The sequence below is a fragment of the Elephantulus edwardii genome, unplaced genomic scaffold (assembly GCF_000299155.1).
Source record: "Elephantulus edwardii isolate Elephantulus edwardi_28Jun2011 unplaced genomic scaffold, EleEdw1.0 scaffold00061, whole genome shotgun sequence".
Classification (NCBI taxonomy): Eukaryota; Metazoa; Chordata; class Mammalia; order Macroscelidea; family Macroscelididae; genus Elephantulus; species Elephantulus edwardii.
This window is the reverse complement of record NW_006399811.1, coordinates 6,482,361-6,496,685: the sequence shown is the minus strand read 5'-3', so window position 1 is coordinate 6,496,685 and position 14,325 is coordinate 6,482,361. Positions and strand designations below refer to the sequence as shown.

The 14,325-nt window shown below is 43.0% G+C and overlaps 1 protein-coding gene across 1 annotated transcript in view; it reads left to right on the top strand.

Annotated features, from left to right (window-relative positions):
• Nucleotides 1–11,344, top strand: part of SEC16B (SEC16 homolog B (S. cerevisiae)) — a 71,423-nt gene extending 60,079 nt beyond the window's left edge. The window contains exons 18-25 of the mRNA XM_006887715.1: nucleotides 1,100–1,399; nucleotides 2,574–2,641; nucleotides 7,096–7,242; nucleotides 7,460–7,555; nucleotides 7,961–8,069; nucleotides 8,169–8,248; nucleotides 10,198–10,296; nucleotides 11,276–11,344. Coding sequence (XP_006887777.1) covers nucleotides 1,100–1,399; nucleotides 2,574–2,641; nucleotides 7,096–7,242; nucleotides 7,460–7,555; nucleotides 7,961–8,069; nucleotides 8,169–8,248; nucleotides 10,198–10,296; nucleotides 11,276–11,344 — 968 coding nt within the window. The remainder of the gene's footprint in view (nucleotides 1–1,099; nucleotides 1,400–2,573; nucleotides 2,642–7,095; nucleotides 7,243–7,459; nucleotides 7,556–7,960; nucleotides 8,070–8,168; nucleotides 8,249–10,197; nucleotides 10,297–11,275) is intronic.
• Nucleotides 11,345–14,325: the final 2,981 nt, after the last annotated feature.

The window sequence follows — 14,325 nt, the reverse complement described above, 5'->3', positions numbered from 1 at the left end:
TTTTAAGAAGAGACAGGTCTTTAGAGAGGGACATCATGCTGGGTAGAGTAGAGGGACAGCACAGGAGGGGAAGACCCTCTATGAGGTAGATTGATTCAGTGACTGGGGTAATTGGGATGGGTGTGTCAGAGGCAATGAGATTGGCACGGGATAGAGCACGGTTTAGGGCTGTTGTACATATGGTCGCTATGAGTCGCAAACGACTTGATAGCACATAACAACAACAACAATTCTATGCATATCCATGTTTATTGCTGCTTTGTTCACAATAGCAAAGAGTTGGAAACAATCCAAGTGCCCATCAACAAACGAATGAATAGAGAAACTGTGGTATAGTCACATAATGGAATATTATGCAGCATTGAAAAACAAAGAACTCATGAAATATTATACAAAATGGGTGACCATAGAGGACATTATTTTTTTAAATTTTTTTTTCATAGAGGACATTATATTGAGTGAAATATCTCAGTCACAAAATACCACCGCATAATGCCACTGTTATAAAACAGGACTGACATGGGAGTTGGGGGGAAACTAAGAAAAGAGGGGAAAATAATATATACAGCATTGAAACAGATGAGAGAGAGAACCATATACAAGGAATATATGATTAGGTATTATTGACATGAGTCCAGAATAAGAACTGCATAGTAAAGTAGACTGGGTGGGAGACTGTATAAGAACGAAAGAATTTTCTTTTTTTCCAAAGAAAAAAGTGAACTGAGGAGGAGGGGGAGAGGGAGGAAAATGTGCAATAAAGAATGAATGGAAATCCAAGTTCTCTAGAAACTTTCATTAAAATCTCAATAAAAAATATTTTTTAATTTTTTATTTTAAAGCTTATAAATTGTATTGATGTCTCATAAAGTCACTCAAACTTTTTATTTTATGATATTTATTATCATTATTAATGTGATTCATTTATTACAATGTCTAATCAGTTCCTTATTAGGTGTTTCCTTTCCCTTCACCCACCTTTTCTATTGATTGTTAATCCCCTCCCTTTCTTCCAATCTCTGTTAAATCTCCAAGATTGTTTCTGTGTGTAAACCTTTCCTGAGCTTTTTATAATAGTGATATTATAATTATCTTTTAGAAAACTCTGTCTACCAGGATCTTTCGGGACATCAAGGTTACTCAGAGCCCCTTGGTCACCACTCAGCCTCGTGGCCACTGCCGGAGTCTACAGGTGTGACCCAGCCTGGCCTGCAGCATTCCACTCCCCTGCAGCTGGGTTCCTACCCAGGGGGAGCGGATGCAGGGCAGATGGGGACACAGGTGCCTCTGTACTCCATTCCTGAGACCCACCCACCTGGGACTGGCAGCAGTGTGGCAGTAACAGCAGCTCCCGGAGCATGGGCGGGGGAGGAGAACCTGCAGACCCAGCCACCCCTTGGTAAGATGTGGGGCTGGGCTGGGCACCTCAGGTGAGGGAGAAGCAGGGACTCTTCAGAGGGTGGAGGGTTGGAACTGGATGGTGGGGTGTGGTGTGCACATTATACTACCAGGATCTTTTGAGTTGTCAAGGGAACTCAGAGCCTCTTGGATTGAAGACATTGTTGAGGACCTGCTATCTGCCATCCAGTACACAGTGTGCTGGTACTTCACAGACATCCAAAGGAGCTCTCTCACAGTCTAGCCTATAGAATGTCCAATCTCTGCTGGGCAAGTATAGCAAACAAACGGCAGCTGCTTCCATCCCTCTCCAGGATAAGGGAGTTTTTAGGAGAGGATGCAGGGTGGAAAAAGTGCCACTGTTTGGCACTGTCCTCACACCTGTGGTTATGCAGGAGTCCAGGGCTGCAGCCTCTGTCAGTCCATCCTCAGACGCTTGCATTCATTTTCATTGAGTCTCTACTCTATCAAGCAGGATAACCTTTTCCAGCAATTAGTCTTTCCTGAAAGTTACCCCCCAATCTATATTGCTTTATATTTTTTATTGGTTTTCATAGAATAATTCCTTTACATTGTTTTATTCATACACATTATGCTTTATGCAGTCTTTCATTTACATTGTGTTTCATATAATCATTCATATACATTCTATTTTACAATTTTTTTAAATTGGTTTGCCTACAAAGCTTGTATTCATTGTGTTTCACATTATTCTTCATTCACTTTGTGTTTCATCCAATCATTCTCATACATTATGTTTTATAAAATCAATTTCCATTGGACCTTGCCCATCATTTCCTGAAAGTTTAAGTGGATCTGGGGCCATAGGGGCTGAGAGACACTTAGGAGCCAAACATATGGGTGAGCCCTTAGACCTTAGATGAGGTCCTGTCCCACAGGACACTTGGAGGAAGGTAGTGGAGAATCCCTGTGAATGGTTGAATCTTGTGTTGTTTTCCAAAATGCCAAAGCAGTGACTGTGGTGTTTGGAGGCACAGGGTGTGTGAAGAGTGTCAGGAGTTGCTGTGAAAGCTGACTTCTCGTTCCCTGGATCCCCTTAGGGTCATGGGTTCTCAGGTTCTGCTGTTGTTAGGAAATCCTTACAGCTTCCTATCAACCTTCTTCAGGGGAAGTGAGAGCACACCTTGAAACTGCTCTTTTTGTTTTGTGCGCAGCAGAGAACACTTTGTCTCAAGAACCTTTCCAGCATCCCGATGTCCAAGAGGTCATTTCCAAACCACAGGTAGGATGAAAAAGCATTACAAGATGCTCATGCCTGACGAGTCTGTATTTACCAGTCATCTGAACTTCTTAGCCACTGGCAAACACCTCCCCCATGCTCAGGCTTGCACCCGTTCCCCCTCTCCCCCTCTCTCCCTTTCTTCTTCTTGTTTTTCCTGTGTCTAGGAGCTGGGCCGGAGGCTTGGCCTTGTTATTCTCCATCCCGCCATTCTCTGTCATTGTGGAGAGAGGGGCCAGCAGACCACTTGTCTGTTTGCTTTGCTCTCAGATCTCTGCTCCTTCTGACATCCTACTATCCTCTCTGTGGTACCATATGCTCACCATTCTCCTCCTGTCTCGGAAAGACCCTGGAGATTCACTGCTCTATTCTCAAGAAGGTTCTACAGCATCTGAGACAGCCCCTCAGTTGGGCAAGTGTTCTGCAGGTGACCAGGTCTAGTTAACCATTCTCTCTAATTGTTCTCTATGTGTTCCTCCCCTGGCCAGTGGGCAGCATCAGCTCCCAAATGGAAAATGTTCTATAGCTTTGCCTGGCTGGAGGGTAATAGCATGTCATATTCCATAATATTAAAAGGGTTACAGACCGAATATTTTTATTCCTTTACTGTTGTTTTTAAATTTATTGTGGCTTGGGTGAGAGTTGGAAAAGAAAAAACAAGTTTTGCATGCGATAGTTTATACTATTTGTTTGTTTCCGGACTGTAGTTGTGATCCCCTCAGTGTAATAGTTTGCTTCCTCTTGTGCCTTGGTCTTTCCTATTGCTTTTTGTTTTGGAACAAAAATGCAACATATTACTGTTATAAAAATCTTGGAAAATAAGGAAAAGTATTATGTAACCAAGGAGATAATGCAATATCAGTGTTAATTCCATACAAATATTTTACTGTATTCTAATATTTTCCATTTGTTCATGTGTGTATATATGTATATTTATATATGTGTGTATGTGTGTGTGTTTGTATGTGTGTATTCACAAACAGTTCAATGGTTAAGATTATGGCATATAAAGCTTTAGTTCTTATTTGTTACCTACTATTATATAATGAGATTTTTAAAATGTCACTCATAAATATTTAATAGTACATGCCAAAAGCTATTGTATCAAACTGCCATCCTTCACTCATTCATTCACATGTAATAACTGGGTTTTAGGTATCTCACAGCGCCTGGGGGAAACGTCAGTGACCCGACAAAACAGCCCCTAAGGGTCCTTATATCTAGTGAAGGAAACTGAAAACACACACACACACACACACACACACACACACACACACACACACACGACTATACATAAGGTAGGCTGGCCAAGACTCTTCCAATGAGGGCCTCTTTGAGATCAGTGGAGCGTGGAGCTGAGCTGTTCAGATTATCTAGGAAAGAAGTGTTGTAGGCAGAAATGGAGAAAGCAAAGAAGAAAGACTGAATAACTTACTTGCAACTAAGGATGAGCAAGAGAATTGGATTATTGTGCAAATCCAACAAGCAATAAAAGAAAGGGTTGAGAGACAAGGTCAGCTAGGGAGATGGTTAAGAGACCAGGTTCTGGAGGACCCATTCTAGAATATGACAATTTCTTTCCATTTTCTTTCTTTCCTTGTATTTCTTCATTCATTTCTCTTCTTCCTTTCTTTCCTTCTTGCACTAGCATATAAAACACAACAATGGACATCATAGTATATAAATTCTTGCCTATGTCTAGAATAATCAGAAGAAATCCCTAGAACAATCATAATAGTAAGTTCTGGAGAGAAGGAGGGAAGAAAAGATATAGAACAAAATAAAAAAAAACATTAAAACCCCCAGAATTATTGATAGAACAAAATAAAAAACATTAAAGCCCCCAGAGTTATTGGTCTGGTGAGACACGTGGCAACCCAGAAAGACCCTGCAACCAGACTGCAGACAGGTCAATGGAGTGAACAGGCACAGCTGTGAAGAGTGTATGAGTGTCCTCCTCACAATAACCGACCAGTGAAGGTCAAAGGGGCAGCATCTGCCCAGAACAAAGCTCAGAAGACAGGAAAGGTGAGGAAAGAGGATGAATGGAAATGGGGAATCCAGGGAGGAAGTAGGGAGAGTGCAGTGAAATGGAAAGGATGACAGCTAATGCCATAACATAAAATGCATATAAATTTTTTAATGGAAAACAGATTTATTCTTTAAAATTTCATATAAACTACCATTAAAAAAGAAAAAAAAATCCCCAGAAAGAATGCCAGAGTGCTCAGACTGAAATCTCAGCTCCGCCTTTTCCTATCTGTATAACCCCAGACAACTTGGTTAACCTTTCTGTGACTTAGACTTCTCATATGTGTACACTCAGTGCTATCAAGTCAGAAGAGTCTCATAGCTGACCCTCCAGCAGGTTTTCCAAGGCTGGAAATTGCATGGTAGGAGATCTCCCTTCTGTCTTCTCCCAGGGAACTGCTGGTGGGTTCACACCTTCAGAGAGGTGTGGTCTTTGGGTTAGTAGAGCAGCTTCCCTCTGGACTATGCCATCAGCATTCCCTAAGATGATGAAAATAGACCCCCCAAAAAAATAAAAAAAAAGAAAATAGATCCAAATCCAAACCCATTGTTGAGGCTTGATGAGCCAATAAGGTGCTCTTGGCTGGCCTTTCTGGTGTGAGACTGCTGGATGGGTTTGAGCCTCTTACCTTTTGATGTGTAGTTGAGCATAAACTGTTTTTATCATCCCTGATGATGAAAATAGCACCTACATTATATGATTGTTAGGATAATTAAATGAATGGCTATATAGAATGTGCTTAGAACAGTGCCTGGCATATATAGTAAATACTGTACAAAAATCCCTCAAACTCATTGCTGTTGAGTTGGAACTGACTGGTAGCTGCCCCTCCACTGGGTTTTCAGAGGCTATAAATTGCACAGGAGAGAGACTGTTCATCTCTTGTGGACTTGAACCACCCCACTTTGGGTTGGAAGCACAACTTTTTGTCCACTAGGTCACCAGAGCTCCCTAAATATCGTGCTAATTACAATGAAAACAAAAATAGTATTTTCTGTGTATTACCAAAGTACTTGCCAAAAGTTATATTCGTTAAGCTTTTCTTGGCTGTAAATACTAAGAAGGACAGCAGTTTTACCCTCCCCATGATTGCCGTTGAATCAGACCTGACTTATAGCTGACCCTCTAGTAAGTTTTCAGAAAATATAAGTCAGAAGGGAGGAGATTGTCCATCTTTCTCACTTAGAGCAGCTGGTGGATTTGAACCACCTGCTTTTGAGTTGACAGAGCAATTCCTTACCCACGAGGCCACCAGTACACCCTCTATTTTTCTCCCTACCGTGATACATACAGGGAACTCTGGTAGTAAAGTGGGTAAGGAACTGTGCTGCCAACCCAAAGGCCAGTGCTTTGAATCCAACAGCTGCTCCATGGGAGAAAGATGAGCAGTCTCCTCCCATGTGATTTACAGCCTCTGAAAACCTGATATATACTGGTTTATATGTACTGGTTGGAAGCAGGAATGGCAGTCACTTCCTAAACAATATGCCTCCGGAAACTCTATGAACTTTGATAAATGTTGATAGTTGTAGTGGGGCTTCGGGCCTTTTTTTCATGCAGTTGCCATGAGTCATGCTTGACTCGAAGGCAATCATCATCAACAACATACTGGTTTATATACAAAGTTCATATGCATTGTTTTTCACACTAGATCTTTCCCATTTGCTTCACCCACCCTTCCCTCAACCCACAAAATTGTAGGACCCTATTCTGCTCCCACCCTCCCCTCCTTTTATTGTTCTAAAAGAATCATCTTATACAGTATTTGTCCTTACAGAATTGAGTTAGTTCACTTAACAGAATGCTTGCCAGTCCCTCCCAAATTAGGTACTAATTTACAAAATCATTACTCCTGTGTGCTGCGTAGTAATCCATCATGTGAATGTACCATAATTTCTCAATCCATTTGATTGTGGTTGGCTATTTAGACTGTTTCCATGTTTGTGCAATGGTGAATAATGCTGCTATGAACGTTGTACTGTTATCATGGTATATTCCAAACAGTGGAATAGCTGAGTCATATGGAATTTCTATATTCAGCTTTTCGAGGAAATGCCAAACTGCCTTCCAGAGTGGTTGTACCATTTTACAATTCCATCAACAATGTACCGGAGTTCCTATCTCTCCACATACTCTCCATTTATTACTTGCTGTCCTGTTAAACTTTGCCATGCTGCTACTAGAGTGAGATGGTATCTCATTGTGGTTTTGATTTGCATCTCTCTTATTTCTGGCTTTGTTTTGAGACCTTAAAGTAATAATTTTTCACATCCAAACATTTCTAGCTCATCAGTAAGATACAATCTCCCAAGACTATTGCACTGACATATTGAACAGGTCTGGTGTGTGTGTGTGGGTGTAAGTGGAGGTGCCTCTGTCACCCATCAAGGTCTATACAAATATCAGTTCTTTTCTTTCACTGCAGGCTCCTCTGGTTCCCCGAGCACGGACCAGTTCTGAGAACTCTAGCATTTCAGTCAAGGAAGATGAGTCCTCTGAGGACGAAGATGAAAGCTCTCTCAGAAATAATGATGGGAGGGAAAAGCCAGGAGATGCCAAAGAGAATACAAAGGTGGAGAGAATTGTTCTTCCTTCTTCACTATTTCTTTCCTATGCCCATCCTTTTCTTTACTCTCTCATCCCTTTTTTATCTTCCCACCTACCTCTCTCCAGCTTTCCTCTCACCTTCCTTTCCCAAATGGAATAGCGATGGGAATTTGGCCGTTGGCTCCAAAGCCTCCCCAGGGAGAAGCAAACCTAGAGAATTGAAATCTTTCCTTCCATTCTAGCGCTCAGGATTTGGATGGTTCAGCTGGTTTCGATCAAAGCCCACCAGCACATCCCCCTCTGGAGAAGAAGACTCATCTGACAATCCTGACTCTGAGGTGACCCCCAGGGACAGTGGGTCAGAGTGTCCCTGTTCTGTGGGCCTTTCATTCAGAGGAAATTGCCATAGCACTATGGAGGGTCCCAACTTTACCCCAGTCAGAATAAAATATAGATTTTGCTGTGAGAGGTTGAGGAAAATAAATGGGTCCAACAAGGACAAAGGCAGATTATTAAAAGTCTGAAAAGCTAAAGTGAGAGTTTTACCTTCAGAGGACTGCTGGGAGGGAGCTAGTATGGTTTATTAAGCAGATGAGCAGGAACATTGTGGATATTGGGGGAGAGCTGCGGGTTGTTGGAAGAACCAGTATTGTGGGTGTTGCAGAAATGCAAGCAGAGGTGTGAATGCTGAATACAGTAGTTCGTTTCCACAAAACATTCTAAATTAAAACTCCACTTTGCAGGAGACCCCCAGAACATCTTCTCCCCCGCAAGCTGGCCCAAGCCTCTCCCTGACCCCACCGCCTGTGCCCTGGCCTCCCCAGGCCCCCAGCACCTTCTCCCAGAACTCAGGTACTGCTAACTTCTTAGCACTCAGGGGCGGGGAGGGTAGCTTCTAGGCATGGGGCCTCCTCTGTCCAGAGCAAGGAACGTAGCTACGTTGTTTTCTAGGTGGTGGTCATGCTCAAGGACTCATGCCCAGTGGAGGAAATGCGGAGGGCATGGGGATTGGAGCTCTACAGGGCCCTCAGGTGAGCAGCCACAGTGCCTGCTGTGTGTGAGGACAGAACTTTCAGTGGGGGCCTGGGAGTGCTCTGTGAGAGACCAATTCATGGGGAAAACAGAGGGCGTTTTCTCAGGGGAAGCCTGGAAAACTACTTCTTCCTCTGTCGGAGGCTTTCTCTTTCCCGTTGCTGTGAGTCAGTACCCACTCATAGCTGACCCTCTGTTGGATTGCCAAGGCTACCAATTGCAAGGGAGTAGATTGCCCATCTTTCTCCCGAGGAGCTTCTGGTAGATTTGAACCTCCAGAGAGACCTGGTCTTTGGGTTTAACAACACAACTCTCTCCAGACTACACTACCAGAGCTCCAATCTTTGTTTCAGTAGGAGCCAGAATTCATCTGTATTCTTGACAAAACAAAACAGAAAAATCCAAACCTGTTGCTGTAAAATTGATTCTAATCAGGGAAATCCCACAGACTGTTTTGTAGGGTTTTTACAGCTGTCTTTATGGAAGTAGATGTTATGTTGTTATAATGTACTATCGAGTTGGAACCTACTCATACCTGACCTTCCTGCAGGTTTTCAAAAGTAGTAAACCACCTGGGAGGAAACTGCTCATTTTTCTCCTGCAGTGCATCTGGTGGATTCGAACCATGAGCCTTTGAGTTGGCAAAGCAATTCCTATCACTAAGCCATCAGAGTTCCAACTTCCATGGTGTTTTTGGGTAGATTCAAGTGACCAAACTTTAGGTTAATAGTCATGCACAAACCATTTTAGTCACTCAGAAACCATCTCCTTGGCAAAGGCTGTAATAACTTCTTAATGGGTTATACACACTCATATGGATTTTATGCCCATTGTGTGGACATTTTGTGTGTGTGTGTGTGTGTGTGCGAGAAAAAAAATTGTATTTAGAATTAGTCAGCTGGACTCAGTTTAGATGATTCCAATTTTGTTGGCAATATTCAAAGCATTATAGTCAGAAGCAAGTTGAACATAGGCCTTCTTCTCTCCATTAGGCCTAATCAAAGTGTTGACCTTGGCCACATTAGTGTCATAGAGCTTCTTTACAGCTTGTTTAATTTGGTGCTTGTTGGCCTTGACACCCCAAAGAACACAAGTGTGTTGTTATCTTCTATCTTCTTCATAGCTGACTCAGTGGTCAGGGAAAATTTGATGATGGCATAGTGGTCAAGCTTGTTCCTCCTGGGGGCGCTCTTCTGGGGGTATTTGGGCTACCTTTGGAGTCTCAGCATCTTAGGTTGCCGGAAGGTGGGTGACATGTGGATCTTTTTTTTTTTTTTTTGTGGCTGTGGACGCCCTTCAGAACAGCCTTCTTGGCCTTTAATGCCTTTGCTTTGGCTTCAGTTTTGGGAGGGGCAGGAGCTTCCTTCTTTGCTTTCGGTGCCATCTTTTTAGAAAGGGCTGTCTTGGTTTTTTGTTGTTGTTTGTGTTTTTTTTTGTTTGTTTTTTTTTAACCTGGTTAGAGAACTTGTGTAGTGTTTTAGGCCTTTCAGTGAATAACCATTTTACGATGATAACATTATAGGAAGCACTGGTGACATAGTCCATAGGGAATTATGCTGTTCAAATCCACCAGCAATTCAGAGGAAGAAAGATGAGCAGTCTCCATCTCTGCAATTTATAGCCTTGGAAATCCAAGGGAAGTTCAGCTTTGAGTGGTTCCTGCTTCATGACAATGAGTTGTGCTATAATGTGGTGCTTCATAGTTTTTTGGTACTTGTCCCAGGCTAGTAGACACCCGAGTGTCTTCATGACCATCCCAGCTCCAAAAGTTGTCTGCACTCACATTAACCATATTTCTGTGCCTGGAATTCCCTGAGTTCAATCAAGAAACCCATCTTACTTATTTTGTGAGCCACGTTGATGCTCAGGGAAGACCTCCACATTCAGGGATGTGGGAACCTGCAGTATGTGGATGAATGTGATTTTCTATTGGTTTTTTTCATTCCAGGGTGTCTCCTCTCAGCCTTACTTCAACCCTGGAGCTCTGCTCCCCCCACCTACCTTAAAAGGAGCTGTTCCTCTCTACAATCCATCTCAGGTTCCTCAGGTAAGAGAGAGAGGTGGAGGGGTTAGGAACACAGGCTTTGGGTGAAGGAGACCTGAGTTTACAATCCCAGGTTATCACTTACTAGATGTGAGTCACAGAGCCATTTTTTGGCCTCTCTTAAGTTTCACTTACTTCATCTGTAAAATGGGTTGGTAATCATGATTTCAGGGAGCTCTGGTGGCTTAATGGTAAGGAGTTGTGCTGCCAACCCAAAGACATTGTTTAAATTTACCACAGCTCCCTGGGAGAAAGATAGGCAATATCTTCCCACAAAATTTAATGGAAATCCATTAGAAGGTCAACTATAAATTGGCTCTGACTCAATGACACATAACAATAACAACATTCTTAATATTTGGGCAGTGTCTCAACCTATTGTACATAGTTACCTTGAAGGGCACTAACTCGACAGCACCTGACAATGACATTCTTTATATGACTCTTGACTGTTCATTGGCCTTGAGAGCCTTGGGGCGCCCCAGTCTTTGCTGTCTGCTTCCTCCTGGAGATGCAGGTATCTCTGCAAACCCTGAGAGAAGTTGACTCCTCGGTGACCTGGAATAGACCTATGCTGATTTTGGCTTCCCCTCGTTATAAACACAAACTTCTTTCAACCATATTTGAGGGGTGAAGGTACAGGGTGAAGCTGGATTATTAGAATAATAATCTATTGCAAGTGTACTGCAGAGGAAGTCCTTTCTGAGCTCACTAGCTCAGTGTACTCAAACTCATCCTCAGGTTCCTTGCTGGTGAGTGGGAATGGATATATAGCTGACCCTCCACTGAGTTTGCACAGCTGTAAATGGCAGGAGGGGAGATGGCCCATCTTTCGCCCTCAGAGCCACTGTGGATTCAGACTGCCTGAGAGGCCTGGCCTTTGAGCTGGCATTGCAGCTCCTTGGGGATCATGCTACCAGAGCTCCCTCAGTGTTCCCAGTGAGCCTGCAATCTCAGGTGATGTCTCTGCCTTCTTTTCCAGCTCTCCGTGACTACCAGCCTGAGCCGGCCAAATCGTCTAGCCCAGCGCCGCTATCCCACCCAGCCCTGAAGCGAATGCCCATTTGGTTCAGTTCCAGGCTCATCTCTGGGTTAAACATCTTTAAGTTGCTCTCATTTCCTCAGTCCCTCAGTCCTTTGTGCTGTGTGCTGGCCCACAAGGGGGTCATGCTGGCCTGTTGCCCGAGCACTTGGAAGACAGAGAAGCAGGGTCTTCTGAGACACAGTCCGGCACAATCTCTTAAGATGATCTTCAGAACTATGATGTTATCTCACCAAGAGGAAATAAACCCTGGATGTTGAGAGGAGACTGAAAGTATGCTGACTGCCATGGAGACAGCACTTAGCGTGGTGGCATGGTATCCTAGGGAAAGTTAGGGCCTTAAGAAAACTACTGGAATTGAAGGTGACACCACTGAGCTCTGCAGCAGAAAGCAGTGGGAGTTGGGAGAGGCCGAGAGCAATCCTCTATATTAACATTGGCGTCTGCTTCAGTCTTTGTTATAGACCAGGACCTAGCGCAACTTGGTGAGGTTTTCACGCTGAAGCTTGATTATTGCTTTCCTTCACAATTTCCTCTTGGGTGACATTCCAGCCGTTTCTCTGTTGGTCCTGGTTTTATGCACACTTTCCCTTTGTTTCAGATTAATTAGATTTCTCCCACTTTCTTAGCAGGTCCTATTTTTCCCCCCACATTCTGGCATCTGGCTATCAAGTCAGATTGCTGTAGGCATCATATTGTCATGGTAACTACGGAACCTAATGATGCAGATGGATGGAACATCAGTATAATAAATGATGGAAACTGTTTCCTGAAAATTCATCTCTTCCATAGGAGGGGAGGAACAGTGCCTGGTATTATTAATACTTTCTTACCTCAGGCTTTTGCAAATTGATCTTCTGAGGGTCACTTCAGCCAGAGGTGGGGGGAATGAAATGCCTTGGAAATTGCCATTTCCCCTTTCAAGCCCCAAATAAGAGTGACTCTTGCTGTTTGGCAGATTTGCTGAAAATTGCACCTCACAAAGAACATTTATTTTTGTGTGTAATTGTACATACAGGTTTTATACTTTAATGCATGATGGTTCTGATGTTGACAATGATTAAACTCAGATAATTTTTACAGTAAATGCTGTCTCTGGCTGATTTTTGCTGAGGGAGAAAGTACATTTAGTGGCCTCTTTGTGGAAGTCTTCCTAATAATGGTTTTATTGTGTGATCAGGTGTGAATAGCTGGAAAGAGCGCTTTGTTAATTTAGAGGCCAATCCTCTTAACTTCCAAGTCCACTGTAATGCTATTCCCCCCCCCCCAACTTAAAAATTATGTGAACAGAAGGTTTTCTGACAAAAATAAATCGCTTCCTATGTACTGCTCAGGGAACTCTGATGACATAGTGGTTAGGGATTTAGGTTGCCAACCCAACGATGGTGGGCAGTTCAAATCCACTAGTTGTGTTAAGGGAGAAATATGGGTAATCTCCTCCCAAGGGTTTGAAAGTCTATAAGCCCACTGGAGGGGTAATCTATGAATCAGTTCTAACTTGAAGGCAGTGCACTGAGTTTGAAGTACTGTTTGGTTAAGGATCATGGTAGAAGGTCTTGGACAGAGAAGAAGGAAGAAAAAATTGTGGAACAAAATTAAAAATCAGAAAAAGGACCAGATTTACTAATCTACCAGAGACTGAGGAGGACCTGAGACCGTGGTCCCTAGAAAAACCCTTCAAGCCTGGAAAGAAACCCTTCCCCAGGGATCTACTCTCAGTCAAAGGACAGACAGACAAAGAGAATAGTAAGACCAGAGAGGAATGTGTTCTTCAGTGCAATCCACCATTCAAGATCAAAAGGGCAGCATTTTCCCAAAACACAAAGGTCAAGAGCCAAGAAGGGACAAGAGAAAGGATAAATGGATACTGAAACCAATGAAGGAGTGGAGAGAGTGCTGTGTGAAGGAATTTGCAACCACTGCTAGGAAACAAAATGTATATAAATTGTTGAATGCAAAACTATGCTTCTCTTAACTTTTCACGCAAACTACAACTTAAATAAATAAAATGAATATTTCAGACATTTCTTCTGTCCCACTCCTCCAATTCTTGAAATATCTTCACCTGTTATCCCCCTACTTAGTTATTATAAAGTTTCCCTTGGAATAATATTTGTGGGCTTAATAAACTCAGATAGGTTTTATAAAGAACATTTGTTAAATAAATGTATATTTTGTTCCCTGAAAAGTTCATCTCTCAGAGACTAAACTAGGAAAAATATTCAGAAGTGTTTAGTGTGTTGTTTGTTGTTATGTGCTGCTGAGTCGCTTGCGACTCATAGCGACCCTATGTACAACAGCCCTAAACTCTGTTCTGTCCTGTGCCAATCTCATTGTTTCCAACACACTCATCCTGATTACCCCAGTCACCGAATCAATCCATCTCCTAGAGGGACTTCCCCTCCTGCGCCTGCCCTCCACACTCCCAAGCATGATCCTTCTCAAAGGACTGACTGCTCTCTCCTTGTAACATGACCAAAGTACGTCAGACGAAGCCTCAGAATCCTTGCCTCCAAGGAGCTGCCTGGTTTAACCCTTTCCAAGATGAATCTGTTTGGTTTTTTAGCAGTCCTTGGTACCCTCAATACTCTTCTTCAACACCAAAGCGCAAAGGCATCAATTCTCCTTCTATCCTCCTTAGTCATTGTCCAACTCTCTGATACATAACAGAGAGATACCGTTGCTCTTCAGTACTTTGGAGAGGTCCCTAACAGCAGACTTTCCCATTGCAATACGTCTTTTAATTTCCTGGCTGCTGGTGCCAAGAATGTTGATTGCCAAGCCAAGAAGACTAAAGCTGTGAACAATCTCAATATCTTCACCATCCATCCTAATGCTGCCAATTGGGCCAGTGGTGAGAATCTTTGTCTTCTTGACATTGAGCCTCAATCCTTATTGAAGGCTGCAGTCCTTGACCCTCTGCAGCAAGCGCTTCAGGTCCTCCTCAGTTTCAGCAAGCAGGGTTGTGTCATCCGCATAACACAGATTGT